General features: G+C 41.9%; 1 protein-coding gene across 1 annotated transcript in view; it reads right to left on the reverse strand.

Annotated features, from left to right (window-relative positions):
• Window positions 1-16,998, reverse strand: part of SGCD (sarcoglycan delta) — a gene marked incomplete at both ends in the record, with an annotated part of 119,813 nt that overhangs the window by 22,552 nt on the left and 80,263 nt on the right. Inside the window, one exon of the mRNA XM_079542162.1 lies at window positions 7,938-8,010. Within this exon, the coding sequence (XP_079398288.1) occupies window positions 7,938-8,010 (73 nt within the window). The remainder of the gene's footprint in view (window positions 1-7,937; window positions 8,011-16,998) is intronic.

The raw sequence follows: 16,998 nt of genomic DNA on the forward strand, positions 1-16,998 counted from the left end.
ACCAATTACAGAAACACAGAATCATTGGAGTAGGAGGGGACCCTTAAAGACCACCTGATCCAACTCCCCTGCACTGAATCCACAGCTCCACCAGCTGCTCAGAGCCCCACTAGCCTAACTTGGCTGTCTGCAGGGATGGGACATCTCTATGCACAACCTGTTCCAAATGTCTCATCTCACAGCAGACACCATCTCTCAGCTACCCCACAAGGATAGAGCTGAGAAGGCTCTGCTGCAAGGAAAGTGTTGCCCGACTTGCAGTGAAACAAATGCTGGCCTGCCAGCTCTTCTCTCTGGACAGTTGTCTAATGATTGCTTTTAGGATGCTTAGGGCTGCTGTTTGTCAATAACCTGCAGATTCCATTACAGTCAATACCACAAAAACGGTCCTTAGAGCCCACAGACCTGGTGCTCCTCCTAGGCACAAGCAATAAGTTATGCCACTCCTGAACATGGTAGCTCTGCTTAATCATTAACAAAATATAAACATCTGTGTTGTAGTGGCCAGGGGTTGTTTTTATTATTTTCTCTTCCAAAACACATCACCTCAGGGAGCAGACTGAACTACCAGACAGATACATCATGTTAGTCGGGTGCCACCACATCCTTTTAATCAGGGCACCATCGATATTTTGTATTATGTGAATAACTAATTAGTTTCTCAACTTATTTCCACAGATGTCATCGCAAAAATCTATCTGAGGAATGTCATCTGCACTTGAGGGAAGGACAAGCATTGTAATTAAGTATTAAGCCATTTCACCAGTATGAATCTGCCACGAAGTGTGAAATGGCTATTATTCACATTTTAAGACCTCGCATTTATTAGCATCTATTTTATACCCAAGGTTAGCAGCATGCTGCACAGTGTTAAAAAAAGCAAAAACAGTTTACATTTTTGTTATTCAAATGGATGCCTGTGTCTGTCCAACTGTACACAGATTGCTAGCACCAATTGGGCTTCTCTCAGGTCCCAGAGGACTTCTGGCCTGCACACCTTTGTGAGCAGCATTGGAAGGGATGCTCTGATTATGGAACAAGTGATATTCAGCTGCTGAAATGTAATGACAACCACAGGTGCAACACACCTTGACAGAACACTGATCCTGTGTACACAAAAGATATCCAGCCTGAGATAACAAGCAGGATTGATGATTAATACCTCCCAGAAAAAGATTTTGTTTGCATTAGGAAACACTTGTAGAATAAATGCAGACAGCAAATAATGATCCAGCCTGTACTGTTGTATGCAGGGGGCAGCAGAAATTTCCCTGGTCTAACTAGAGAAAGGCAATGAGCACACACTTGCTATTTTGCTGCTCAATTATATACATAAGGAGAGGAATCCTGTGCATGCTCCAGCCAGAAATGAGAGATTTCCACTGCTCTCTACATTATACACCATACCATTTGGCAGCAGTCTAATTTAGAAATCTGCCCCTTCCTGCCCTATTCTCACACTTCTGCTTTCAGTTATGGGCCATGTAGCTCTGGAAGATGCTACTGCACCCACAGACCTGCACTTACACACTGGTTCATCCAAAAAGAGCCCCATAGCTGACCACAGACTGTTCAATCACAAATTCCATCTACTTTCTTTTGTAGTTTGAGCCTATCTCATTTTTTACTCCAGCAATTTAAACACCTTTATGCCAAACTCACCTTCCCACTAAGATGGCCTTCACTGTCCACCAGCCCTTCTTGAAAAGGATCTGCCTGTCAGTGGGCAGCTCCTGTTAGCAGCACAGTAAGCAGGGCCATGCCATGATTTATACAGCTGGGATAAGTCAGCAAAGCTCTGTCAGTGCCTCTGTCATTTGCCAGGTGTGTGCCTGATTATCTGATCCATATCTAGGCACCACCTGCTAAAAATAGGGAAGGAAAGAACACTAAGAGCTAAATCCCGTATCTTGTGCTGGGTGGGAAAGGGTGATAGTCATTAAGAGCAGATATGCTGTAGCAATAAGAGGGAGCAGCAAGACTCCTCTGCAACAGTTCTATTTTAACAGAAGGAAAACACCTGCAATCATCTGCCTCCTTAACTCCAAGCCTTCTATCGAATGCATTGTATGAAGTGCTCAATATATCATCCATAAGAAGCCTCATGGAAAGACTCCCTTTGACCTGGGGCTGTGGTTTGTCTGCTCTAACAGACAAATGGCCAGCAGCAAGAAGGCATGTCAACAGCAGGAAAGGCCACAGCAAAGCAGCTGTGAAGCAATCATGAGTTCTGCTCTGAGGAAGTCACATTCAACATCAAGTGCTTCAAGAAATGTTACCTGCCATGAGAAAATCGTCAGATCACACATGGAATCCTAGATTAGCACATCAGGAGTGATGAGAACTTCTGCCTTTCAAACAAACCTCACAAGGGTCCACTCAAACTAGCTTGAAGTTTAGAAACTAGGAACCTCTCCTCTCATTCCAGCTGTATACACAAAGGAAGGCACTGGCTTGGTGAGGACAATTCTAGAAATCCTGCCCTCTTAAATCACTATTACATTTTGTTACAAAACATGGAAAGTAAAACCCATCTCAAGGCAAAAGCATGTTGTTTTGAAGCTGGTAAAATTCTACCAGAATTATTACATTTGCACCAGTAAAACAAAGAAAAGAACAGCTACCGTAATGCTACAACATGATGGCAACTACAGCAACAATAGCAGTGGAACAGCCCTAGGCTGCAGCAACTAAGAACAAGCCCAAACGCAACAACCACGGATGCAGAAACAGAGGAAGGAAAAACTGCTTACCTTCAGCAGGCCTCAAGTAGGCAGGGACCTCCAGCAAAACCTCCTTATCTCCACTGCCAGCCCTTAAATGAGGTCTGGTAAGGGATGAATCCTGGCTCCACCCCTTCCAATCACTCAGGAGCACTGCATGCACCTGAGCTCCCCTGGGCTGGCCCTGCCTTCCTACCAGGTGCTCAATCACTGCTTCAGGCTGTGATTCAGCATTTCTGCTACAGCATCCTTACCAGCTAATCAATCTGAAAACAACACTACTAGTTGCAAGGCTAAATTGACCATTTTTTCCTTGTTGCCACCTTGAAGGAATTCCCAGTGTTTGCTAAAAGCTAAACTATGTTTCAATGTGACATGCTACTCTTCATAAATGACATCCATTTCCCACCAAATACTTCCTCTTTCATACAACTGATTTTTTGTGTTTCCTCTATTTTTTGTTCCTTTGATCTTTGTGAACATAATGGTTTTTAGACAGAAACATTATTTGTGTTTGTTCTTATTGAAAATATCTCTGCTGCTTTGTGAAGCGCAGCTGAGAGAAGCCTTAATTTGATAAGAATTATTATTTCACAGAAAGAGTGCTGTTGCATTAGCTAAGCACTGTATTTAAATTGCTTTTTGGTACAATGGGTCTCACTTGGACTATTTGGATAGTTCAATACTGTACACGGTAAGGTAGAATTGCACTAATAAAATCAAACTACAAGTACATTTCATCTGTTATTGGGTACTTTCAGTGCTTCATAATTAACTTTGGTCAAAAATTACCCCTTTAAGCCCAAGAGATTAATTCTCCCTTAACTATATTTGTGTATAACAGGAAAAACAATCATGCCTTGGTTTCCCAGCCTTGGATGAGCAGTTTATGGCATTTTTTAACCTACAATAACTGTGGATGAATTCCAGGTCTGTGATTGCCACTTACAAAGTGAATTTCACGCTGATTTCTTTTTATTTAACTCCAGGAACATAAACACCCTAAATTAGGGTTTCAGCAACATGCTTGCAGTGCCTGGCCTAGCAGTCTGGTTATGAGGGAGATCCCTATGCTAGGTCTGAACAAGGCAGTTTGGGTTGAGGAAGCTGCCCCAACAACAAGCCCACGGACAGGTGCTCTTGTACAGCACCTGTTCAACATGCACCCTTCCTGCACGTAGTAGTTTAACACCCTTTTGATACTTTTTTTTTTTTTTTTACATTGGACCACTCACTTTTTAGTTATGCTTCCACCTCCAATTATTTCCCTTCACTGCCACTCATCAGCTGGTCTAGCCCTTATCCCTCTCCTTGAAGGATGTCTCAATAGCAGTGAAGGCACTGATCTTGTGATTGTCAGACAGTTTTTGTTACTCTTCTTAACATATATTGCCCTCTTGAAAGAAGACAAATGAGGAAGCCTGGTGATTTCTGTCAGAGTCAAGGAGAGGCTCTCAAGTAAAGCTCTTACCAAGTTACTTGGGCTCTATTAAAACAATCCAGTGACAAAAGAGCATCTGCAGTCAACCTCTATATACAGGCAATCACAAGGATAGCAACTTGCATTACGAAGACTCAATTACTACAAATATTTAATGTCCCAAAAAAATCTCATAATTCCTCTCTCTGAACTATTTTGGGATGATGCTCAGCAGGAATTTTAAGCAGTCCAAGAATTTGAAAATAATTTGATTTTTATTTTTTTTGCTTTTCTTTTTACTGATTTTGATTAGCTTACAACCCAATTAGCAAAAATTTAGGAGTCTAAAATTACTTTCACAGAATTATGGAATTGTTTGAGTTTGACCCTTAAAGGCCATCTGGTTGAACTGCCCTGCAATGAACAGGGACCACTACAGCTCCATCAGATGTTCAGAGCCCATCCAGCCTGATCTTGAATGTCTCCAGAATAGAGCATTTATCTATTTACCTACCTGGGCAACCTGCGCCAGTGCTTCATCACTCTCACTGCAAAAAAACCTTATATCCAATCTAAATTTCCCCTTTTGCCTTGAAACCATTTCCCCTTGGCCTATCACTCTGCTAAAGAATCTGTCCCTTTTCAAAAGTAAATACAGGAAAATATTCACTAATGCATATTAAATAGTTTTTCATATATTTCTACTCTTATGTCACGACTGAAGAAAACTCTAGATCACAAAAAGACAACACGGATCACAAATAACAGCCACCTCCGCATTAAACCAGGCATTTATGAGCTCTGCTGCTCCTAATACAACTGATATTGGGCTCTGTAGGATTCTTTTTTTGGGATACATGAGCCTTTCTGTTGCATGGAGGTTGCTGAAAACCTGGGAAGTCTCAGCAGCAAAGTCAGACCTGGGTCAAAGAAGTGCCAAACCAATTCTTGCAGCCCAACTACTATCTTATGAGCTTAGCATGTAAGAAAAATCTATGCACATACTGCCACCTAATTTTTCTCCATCTAAACTGCTGCAGACAGAAAGGTACATAGAGAAAAGGGCCATACAGGGCTTGCTGGTGCGCCAGGAGGATGGCTACCTTGCCTGTCCCCAGGAAGTTGACCAGCTTGTAGAGCAGCCACTAATAAATGAATTAAGCTATACGAACTGAAGGTCATTCATCAGCTAAACAGGGACAGAAAGTCTATTGAGAATGTACGTGGCATCGCTCAGAGCGTATCAGTCTTTGTGATGTCTGCACATGACTGAAGGCCTGTGGGATGGAGAAGAAAAAGAAGGGAAGAAGCAGAAATGACTGGCACAGTGGCATGCTGCCTGTGTTGAAGGGGAAATCAGTCTGTCTGTTAAACAGAGGAAGAAGAAAAAGGAGACATACAGATGGTCTGGCTCCCAGTGGTGACAGAAGCAGTTGGTCTCCTCTCCTTCTGTTTGTGACAGTTGTTGTCACCTTATTTTGAAGTCTCCTAAAGAAGAGGTGGGAGTCACTAAGCTACTGAAAAAAGCAAATGGATGAAAATGGATTGTGTAACTAATCTTAACTGTTTGGTCTAGGAGCAGTGATTGAGGCTGGCGGCACTGGTGACAGCCCACAACAGCTGATGGTGCACCTCTCTCCCAGAAACTGCAGCCTAAGAAGGAAAGAAAGGTTTCCACTGTTTGTTACAGAAAAAAAGGTCTTTGTGAGTCAAGCCAGCTACTGAGTACATGCTTGTACCAGCTCTGGACCCACAGTCTGCCATCTCGCTTGGGCCCATTTTACCACAGCATCTTTTTAACCAGACTTAAGGATACCTTATGCACACACAATGCTATCAGAATAAGAAGGTACAAAAGGATGTCCCCCCAGAATAAGGCTCCTTCCCCTATGAAATCTGTGCTGCTCCCAAAACACACTATTTCACCTACGAATGCTCCAACAAACTTTTGTATGTGTAGGGAGAGAAGGATGGCTCTTGATTTAGGGAGGAGTAAAGGATTTGATCTCAGGAAACTTTACTTTCTCTGCAAAGCGCTACCCACATCTCTTTTCCTGTCAGGGTGGCAGAAAAAAAACATTTACTTTTGCAAAGATAAAATTTTCAGAAGTGTATAAAATGCTTTAGGACCCTTTTGGCCTTTTTTCAAAATAAATCCTACTTACTTTCCCTTAAAAAAGGCAAAAAAAAAAAAAATCAGTTTTTTTTAAAGGATTTTTTTTCAAACAGTCTACTAATTTCAAAGAAAGCCAGACCTCCAGCAGCTCCTTATAAGAGCAAGTAAAATTACAAGAATTTAAAGCAGATCAAATATCAACTCCTTGCATGGATACCACCATAGTTTGTTTCAATTTCATTTTGCTTAATTCTCTGTGGAACAGAAGTATGCTCAATCAGATTAAGGCTACTTTGATTGACATCTGCCCCCTTTAATGTTACACCTTACATTTCTTCAGATGAAAGTCCCCTCCCACATTTAGAAAAGTCCAAAGCAAGTAAAAACTTGGACCTAAATCACTACCAGTAACAGGACCTGTTTGCCTAAGTTATTTAGATGCTAATGGACATTTTAACCATGACTGTGATTATTTTTTTTTTCCTGCTGGAAATCTGTGCTGAGATGGGCTGTACCAACAAGCCCTTGTCATCCACATGTCATCACAACCCATGAGTGCTCTGCAGACCCTGGACCTGCCCCAGCAGCTGCGTGGCAAACTAAGCAAGGACCCCATTTCTTCTGTTCTAAAAGAATGCAAACTGAGACTGAAAAAAACACGAGGTGGTGTTAATGTCACCAATCACAGAACAAACTTTAACCATGAACTGACTCACACCACTGCTGCACTTTTGGTCTGACAGGTGATCCTCAGAGTGCAGAATGGGACAATAAGAGTATTCCTGGAGAGAAACTGAAGGACAGCGATAGGCACAAGAGAAGGCAGCCTGCATGCTGCTCACCACTCATGGTGATCTAGGCTGGGCCATCGCTTCTCCCAATATCACAGCAGAGAGAGCTAACGAGAGCTTGTTTCCCATCTCACAACACAATTTGAGCTGTCCAGAGATTGCTTCACCCCTAGTATGCTCCAGAAAAGATGTATTTGCAACCCAAGATCTAAGGACAAGATGACATGCAGATTTTTTTTTTCCCCTCTTTTTCTCTCTTTTTCTAAGCAAGAAAAATTAAAACACTGATAGAAACCCCCTACAGCCCTTTTGGTCAGAAGATTTCAGATTAGGCCATATCTTTCCAAAGACCAATAATCCAAACTAACACATAGAGACTTTAACATTTTTTTAAAAATACATTGCCCAGCATTAGATCAATTAGATTTTGGGAAAACTAGTTCTCCTCATACCTGCTGTCAGCAAGTGGTGACTGCAAGGTTCAGCAGTGACATGCATGCACAGCTAGAATTGGTATAGATTAGGGAGGGTTTGCATTTCTGCAAGACAGACAACGCTGGAGAGCATTATCATTGTGCTGTTACACCCTGTGACTCAGCACAGATTCCAGTACCTCCCTGCACACCCAGGAGAAAGATTTTTCTCTTTCCTTCCAAAGGCTGAGCCCAAAATAAGCAGAGTGTGTTACACAGGAGAAATGGTTCTCTCATCACTCACAGTTGCCTTTAGCTCTGTCATATTAGACATAAACATGGAAGATCCCTCTCTTCCATGGCATCCCCTTGGTGATGCCATCCAAAGCAAAGCCCCAAGTTCCTGTGCAAAAGCAGAAATGATGCCCAGCAAGGCACCACTGAGTTACCGTTAAACCATATTCCAAAGTTTACCTTAGTTCCTTGAAGGGGTCTGCCCTGACATTGGGAGTTTCTATAGATTTAGGGAACACTGTGCCTTCTGCTCCTGAAATCACAAAACAAAACAGAAGACAAATTGTAAACATTATAAGCTGTTATCAGGGGAGTGATTGTCAAATCATACCTAGGTGCAATTTTAATCTGACCCCATTTCCCCATTGCCTGACCCCATTTCTCTCTCGCACACACCCCTTCTGTCCCCAGGAAAAGCTAAATCCTTATCATCTGAAATTGGTTGTCTCGATTACAATTGGGATTTGCCTGTAAGCTGCACTTCAGGCTGTAAAGTTTGTGTCCTGAATATGGGAGGTGTTTGCTGACCCAGCTGATGCAGGGAGCTTGGAACAGATACCTCTTTAATAACCAATGCAGCTACATCTCTCACTAATGAACCTGGATGCATGTCATGAAATTATTTCTTTTGCTGGGTTCTGAGAAATAATCAAAGGAAAACCAAATTTTGGCTCAATTACTGCAGGCATCTCTCAGGTCAGGCTGTGCTCTTGTCATTTCTGCAACAGGTCCACGAATGAGCCACGCTGCGTCTCTTCAGAAAAATGTGCTCTCCAAATTTCATTTCTAAGCCAAAGAGAGCCCATAAAATAAGCCTTTCCACTAATTGTTCTAATTTTAAAAAGGGCATCTAATCAGAATTGTTCCTTCCACTAAATGTTCTTACATCATTGCATGCCAACCAATGGACACTGCATGAACACAAATCTTCACCTTTCTCCTGCATTTATTTAGTGACAATGACCCAACCACCTCAACTTTTTCTTCAGTTCTCCAAAATGTTATGGCTTTCTGTTCTGTGAACATGAATCATTCATGTTTTCCAGACTTTCTACTGCTCTTTTCTGAACCCATCCCCCTTCTAAAACATTCTGTTTGAGACCTCACCACTGGACACAGCTGTCCCCAGGGGGTGTCACCAACCCTCCATGCTGCATTATGCCACTTATCGTCCTCACTGAAACATTCAGTGCTAGCACATCAGTGAATTATATAGTCTTACTCATGGCAATGAACAAGAAATTCATGTTCCTGTTGTCCTGAACATAGCTGCCTACCCAGGGAACAAATCTGACCTACATTCCTACATCCAGACCTTACATGCATTTGCACTGTGACCAACTAGCCATTCATTATCTGCGTTCCTCACAGCAATTTCAGTGTCTGCACGCAAACTGTACCAGTGGCATTTTTTAATGTCCTTATTTTTTTTTCTTTGATAAAGCTTCTGATGCCAGCTACAGACCCTGATGGGATCATTTAGATATGTTTGAGATTGTTTTTAATATGTCCTATTAAAATTGTTACCTATGAGCACATTGGAAGACGATGCAAAATGTAAACACAACACCTTTTTGCAACTACTGTTATAAGGGAGAAACACTCATGGCTTTGATGTGAGTACACTGTCTTTGCACTGAGGTAGATTAATGAAGCCATCCCTATGAGTTAACAGAAAAAAATGGAATGAAAATAATCACTCTCAACGTCTGTAAAACAAAAAAACAACTCCTTTTTAACCTAGAGAAAAACAAAGTAATCTCAAAAATGACAAAAGCAGTCTAAAGTCTGAAGCTTTATACTTGGGAATTGAAATTGATTCCATGGCCCAATACAGATATTTAGCTCTTAAGTTAACTATAAGCCTTCATCGTTACAAGTTGTCAGAAGCAGGTGCAGCTTGCCAACCATGAAGGTTATTATTATCTGATCTGTCCTCTCTCAACAGTTTCCAAACAATTTAAGACTCTGCTTATCCACACAATTGCCTTGGTTATTAGCCTTCCAATGAAACTTATTGAAAGATGTAGCCTGCACCCATTGCATAATAAAATAATGATTTTTGAGGTGAGGAAGATGAGAAAGTGCTGTGGGAGAGGTGCAGGGAGATATTCTACCACTTTACCCACTTGCATCGCTCAACAGGTGACTTTGTTTATGCCAGTAATTTTCATTCATTTTTACACACTAAGTGTGAGATCTGCAAGTAACCAGAACACCTGCAGGATGAGGAGAACTGGCATACTTCTAATGACCTGGAATATTCCAGTCTTTCATTATCTCTTTGAACATAGAAAGCAACTCTGGAAACTAAGCCAGTGGAGACTCCAAAGCAGTTATTTCCGGAAGACTGAAAATGAAAAAGGCTTCCTCTCCTTTCACCCATCCCCTGGTTTTCCTTTCCCTTCACGCAGTCCTTAAACCCTCTTCTTCTGTGTTCATCATTCCCAAATCCGTGGAAGAGTCCCCCTATCACTGGGAACAGAAACGAGACTTCCAAACCTTTCCGCTTCACTCCTTCAATACGAATTAGAAATGAATGCCACCTGCCTTGACAGCATCAATTCTTATTATTCCCTCTTAAGCACAGGAGATCTCCCACAGGGCTGCCTGTCCCTGTCACCGTGTAGGACAGCAGCCACAAGGGATGTTGAGGAGCCAGGGTTACACCATCCCTCCCTCGGCTCTGGCTGTCATCAGCTGAGGGTCTCTGAGGGCTGGCTGTCATCCAGCCACCAGAGAGACACAGGTAAACGTTTCTCACCTCTGTTTTTCAACCTCATCATGATTTTACTGTCCATAGTTCTCTACCAGGGGGCCCGCAGTTGGACTAAATGCTCTGGAGAAGTCCATCCTTTGCTTCACCTTGCAGCTTGATGATTTCACTGGACGCTCATCCTGCCCTGGACTGTGAGAAATAGTAAATAACCATTCTCCATTCTTTTTTGTGCTATCTGAAATATTATAAATTTGGAAATGTGCCCAATTCCACCACTTTTCTATTTTCCATGAAAAGCCTTGGTCACTGCCTCCCCCTGTGCCTCCATACGGTGATAAACATTTGGAAAAATTCAACTACACTGGACATTTGTGCCAAAGTCTGGCTCTCAACCACTATAGAAGTCCCCAGCCAGGCAGTGACAGCATCAGTGTTGGACTGTGTTGAAAGTGAAATCTTTAGGCTGGAGGAAGTGACCTCATTTAAAATTTTTACTAATGGCCTTGGCACAAAAAGAAGGAAAGTTTGAGAGAAATATGCTGTTGACATGGAATTAGGCTGTCCTGGCTCTGCAGAGGACTGGGCTGTCATGGTGAAATGAATGAGTAGCCTTAGGGAGTAGAAGGGAGAGGGTGAAATTTAAAAATAGGAATCTAAGGTCATGTGCTTAGAGAGAAATGAGGATTTCTGCTCCACGCTGGATGCTCCCTGAATGGGAACGTCCCATAAAGAGGCCATGGGGTACTCATGATTCATAGCAGTAGGACAGGGCCAAATGAAAGGCAAGCATGTCATTAAATTGAATGAGAAGAGGCAAGACTAACAGAAACATGGGAACAAGAAAAGACTGGCATTATTTTAAAAATAACCAGTGAATCCTTGAATTGAATTTAATGTAGCCTCCAGCTCATCCTCACTCGAGGATCATGTGCAGACAGAAAACACTGTCTGATTGCAGGAACTGAAAAAGCCTGCCCTACAAAAGAAGGCTAGAAAGACTAGGCTTTTTAGTATAGCAGCACGATGGTGAAGGAAGGATATGAATGCTGTGTATAAACACATTAGGAGGATAAATAACACAAAGGAAAAAGAACTACTGGCTATAGGCCAAAGTTGGCATGAGAGCGAATAGCAGTAAACTGGTTCCAAATACATTTAGGAAGAAAAAAACAGTTTTTTTCTTTTCTTTTCTTTTCTTTTTTGGGCAACAGAGGAGTGAAAACAGAAATAACTTTTCTCTTACAGTGGATGGGACAGACAACCTAACAGACTCGACAAACTCATGACTGCAAGGTGTGGGGAACCGGATTTGCAAGACCAGAAGGTGCTTTGCCATCCTGCATTCCCACAGGCTTATTTTCATTACTACCTACCCTAGGAATGCTGGGTTTTGGCAAACAGTACTAATGCACAGCTCCAACAATGGAAGACTTAGCTGCTGCAATCTCCCTTCTCAAGCAAAGATACTCTATCTGTCTTCTCCTTTTGCAAAACATAAAACAAAAGTAAATTAAATTTACTATTGTGTAATACAGCTTCTGCTTCCTGAATTATCCTTTATTAAAACATTTGCTATCCAACATGAAAAATGCATAGTATAAAATTTCCATTTCATTGCCAAGTATTGAAAATATTTTTTGCCTTCCGAGACTTGCTGCTGCTAAGGGTAGCTCACCTGCAAACAGCCAAAGACATTTAGAAGAAAACAATCATATAATTTGTACTTAAACATATTGTATCATACATCCCTAGGCAATAAACTATTCCTTCTCACAGTATTATATCAGAGTGACTCCTATTAAAAGCCATACCTACTTGATTCCCTCTTCTGACACTCTCTAATTTACCACCAATAAATGTTCATAAACAGTTTGACTGAAAAATCCATACAGCCATTTCAGCTTTATTTTAAGTTCCATTTAATGTCCCTCAAAAATGATTTCATCAATGTGTTTCCATTAGCTGGTTCTCTGCCCAATAACTTAATTCCACACAATCAGTCAGGAACTTACAAAGCATATGACAGCATCTACCTAAAATGTTCTGAATCACCATGAAGATTCACTCAGTGAATGCTTTCCCCTTCCACCCTCCCTCATACATAAACTGAGGGGGAACTTCATGTGAGAGCAAAAAACAAGAACCTTAAGCAAGGAAACATTCAGTATTCGATCTCAGTGATTATTTTTGCTTCCCTCCCTTCCTCCCTTCCTCCCTCCCTCCCTCCCTCCCTCCCTCCCTCCCTCCCTCCCTTCCTTCCTTCCTTCCTTCCTTCCTTCCTTCCTTCCTTCCTTCCTTCCTTCCTTCCTTCCTTCCTTCCTTCCTTCCTTCCTTCCTTCCTTCCTTCCTTCCTTTTTTTCTCTTTTAGAATTGAAACAAGGAGCACAGGAGAACAGGTCTGCCAAATAAGACCTTGCAATTTCTTTGGTACTTCAGGTATCTTAGAAGCCAACTGCCACATCCAGGACATAAGCCTGGTTGCAGTTTGCAAGTGAGTTGCTGGAGTTACAACCACCTTCTTGATCTCCTCTTGCCTCTCTCTCCCTTGCTCTATGCACTTTTGGCAATCACCTTGCTTTATAATATGAATCCAAAATACATGAAATCAGACTGTGTTTTTTATCAAGTTTTAGACTGAAACAAAGCAGAAGCATCGTGTTCAGTATCTCTATGCTGGTCTGCCAGTCTCCTGTTGAAGAGGGTCTTTGAAATGTTAGCTCTCTTCATCCCTATTTGGAATTGGCCAATCAATCTCCTGAGCTTTGTGACAAAAGCCTGGCAGATTACAAACACACCACCAAGGCAGAGGCTCTGTAGTGTGACCTCGGCAATGGCTGGATGCCAGTAACTCTGTAGGAGAGAGAGGGATTTCAGAGGCCCCAAGAAAGATGCAAAATCTCAACTGGAACATGCAACTTTCTAAACCAGCAACATATCCAGCAAGACGAAAGAGGGAATCAACAGTTCAGCTTTCCTAACTGCTTCTTGTTTTTCCTGTGCCCTGCAAAATCATCTGAACTGCATGACTCTGTCCTGGCACCATCCTTAGTGCAAAGGCAATGGCCCATCCTGCTCCCCTGAGATACAACTGGGCTCCAGTCCATGTGACGAGATCCTGATCACATACTGCTCCCTCTGCACAAAACTGTTGCTCTAGACTTCCACTGCTCTCAGCTGCAATAGGGAGAAGAGCTCAGACACAGCGCAACAACAGGTATTTTTGGACTAGTGATTGATGCTCCTGCTGTCAAGGGTAGGTGGCAATCAGCTGAACAGCACTTGGGGTGAACAGAACACAGAGGGAGAAAAATCAGGTTTCTACTCAAGTGGAAATGTACTTGGTGAGCTATTCCCCACTTTCCTATTTTTACTTTTTCTACACAACAGATTATTTTCCCAGTTTGTGCATTCTTTAAATAATAATGCCACATCCACAGTACATTTTTAGAGTTGTATACCACTGCTTTATAATGAAATTGGGAGCTCAGAGCCATGTGCCAGACTCGGTGATTAGGTTGACTTAAGTGTATCTTCTCCTTAGAACACTGCCTTAACATAGCACTGTGCAAATGAGGGGAGAAGGAAAAGGATTTGCTTTGATTTTTTTTTTCTAGCTAAGGTCAATAGACAATGTATTGTGTGCTGATGATCGCCAGAAACTACTTCTATTTCCACAGTTATTGATCAGGACACATTCAGCAATTTGTACATGAAAATACTCATCTGATGAGGTTCTGTCCTCTGCAGATCTCATTGGGGTAATATGTGACAGTCTCAGAAAGGTGTCTGGGCAAACAGGCATCCAGGAAGTAAATCCAATCCAATACAGGCAGAAATGATTTGCGCCCACTTCTTCTAATTCCTAGCTTTAAAAGCCTTATTCATCTCTAATTTACGTTTTTAAATGGATGAACATAGTAATTGCTGTTGCTCCCCTTGAATCCCATCAAATCTGAAATCAATGAGGTCTATTTCAGGGCCCAACAATAATAGCATGGCTAGGTTAACCCACTGCGCTGAACAAAAGCCATAAAGTTTTGTTCGTATTTCTTTCTGCTATTGGATAAAAATGGTTGACTGCAATGGTCTGTCTGCATACCTTTGTGCCAAAGTGTTGAGGGGTTGTTCAAGGACAATCTGTGTAATGAGAGGCGTACACTATCAACAGAGGTGTTTTTAATAAAGATGCAACATAAATTATTTAGAATCTGATAGCAAATATATTTTCTCTCTTTCACTACCTGTAACTAAGAATATCCCAGGACTTTGGGATTTGGACTTGGCACCAGATATGCACATGGGGAATGAGTCAACCTTAAGCATTGGGTCAGGCCAGAAGGGAACTTCTTGTGCCTCCAACACCAACAGCTTCACGGGATGGAGGAGAAGCAGTTCTCTGACTCATAGTGCTGACAAATACATGGATCCCGCTTTTAAGCTAGGCAACGTGCAAGCAATAGGATGAGCTGCAAGATCTCAAATGAGCACACAGGTCTTTACTGATGTGTGTGACTGTAGACACATGTTGAACTTGCAGCCTAGCTTCAGTGGTTGAGTCCCTGACAAACATAAACAATAACAGAAAAGAACAGGAGGGCTTGTATCCAAACTGAGAAAAGACATACGAAGAAAAAGTTGCTACAACCTCTGCTGACCTTTGGATATTTCCATCTCATCTAGTTTTGTGGTCGTTCAATACTTTTTCTGCAGGTCAACAACAGCAAAGTCATCACTGAGCTCCTTTGAAGCTGTTCTTGGCATTCTTGTGTAAATTTGCAAAGAAATTCAGGAGAGCACCTGAAGTGGCAATACCCAGTGGAAATTTATCAAGGAGAATGTTCTTTTGGCTTCAGACAGATCAGGTTGTGAAGGCTGGAGAAGGCACTCAGGAAATAAAACATAAATCTGCCACACTTTTAAATTTGATTTTGGTGTTTGGTGAGCGTACAGTATGTTTCTTTCATAATCCTTCTGACATTTAATCAATGTTAATCTGATGGTGGATGATTCTTCTTCTTCCTTAAACAGGATTAAGGAAACGCAATCTGAAAGCACGTTTCAGCCTGGACTGGAAGCCTATACACTTTACATAAATGCTATCCTTTTTGCCTGGAATGTACTTTGAAGCAAAAGCAAACAGAAAAAAAAAAACGTATTGCTATTTCTTCCTCCTGACACACATTGTTCTCACCAACAAAAGACAAGTTTACAATCTGGATAAGTGGGTTTTGAAAAAGAAGGGCAATGTTATTTGAATTCACTGTTGAAAGGAATAGACAACAGTGTCTAAATAGACCTATTGCCCTGAAGGCAGCACAGCGATCAGAAGCATTCAGTCAAGACCAGCACTCCTGTTCAAGCTCTGGTCATTCTAATTTCTTGCCTAATATGATAGGAGACTTTTTTTCCACCCGTAACGCTGGGAAAAAAGCAATCCAGTTCAACCACATCCACTTTTTTTTTTTTTTTTTTTTTTTTTAATGTATGATTTCTGAATTGTTACTCTGTTACTGCTGATTACACATTAAATCGCTTTTTCATGCCTGTTAGTTTGATATGGCAATAGCACAATTCCTAACTGAGACAAAAAAAAAAAAAAAAATGTCTTGTGGCTTTAATCGCTGACAGGAAACATTTTTTCCCTCGCTCCTCACGTTTGCTAAACACGATTTTTTTCCAGGACCACAGATATGCAACGAGATGGGATGAGACTCCAGTGCCATGAATGAAAGCTGCAGACAGTGGAGGCTGCTTCCAGCCGTGCCGATGCCAATGCTCAAATCTTTCATCTGCATTTGTCAGCACCTTTCCACAGTTTTCTCATTCTATTCTCTGTTCCTTTTCTGCAGGACCAATGACTACATGACAGCTTGGCAATTGCTCCAGGACTGTATTAGTACTACTGCTGGATTACCTATAGAGAGTGAACAGTCAATGTTCACAACTGCTTCCTGAAGAAGTTCAAGCATCTTCAGCAAAAGGTCAAATGCCTGTCCAAGCCTTGTGAGCAGCACAGCTAACATGGTCATGGCACGCTTGTTTCTCTTGCCAGGAGCACAGAAGGGAGCTTGGAGCAACTGCTACATCCAGGTGCCTCTGAAGCAGCCTGAGTGAGCGGGAACTCATTTGCAACTGGAGGAACTGGGAAAGGCATCTGACACAGTGCTGATGGTCCAGTGTTTGCTTCCAGAAGCACAGCACGGAGCCATAGCCGTGCTTTGGCTGCACCGAGCCCTCATGGAGTCAGCTGCAAGATGCAACTTTTCAGCTGCTTTTGCACAGGAAAAAGATCGCGGTAAAAAATACTTATATTTGCTAGAAATGAGTATTGTAGCAACATTTCTCCCTTGAAGAAACTACCTACAGACCTTTAGAAAGGATACCTTTTTTCGGGAAAATGTAGAAGATCTAGACACAAAGATTGAAGCTTGCCATCTATCTCCAGGCACGGAGTTGCAGCAGACACACTGGTGAGGCCAGAAAGCTCTATTTCCTCTTTGGCTCTGTTCAGATTTCAACACT

The sequence above is a fragment of the Tetrao urogallus genome (genome assembly GCF_951394365.1).
Source record: "Tetrao urogallus genome assembly, chromosome: 14".
NCBI lineage: Eukaryota > Metazoa > Chordata > Aves > Galliformes > Phasianidae > Tetrao > Tetrao urogallus.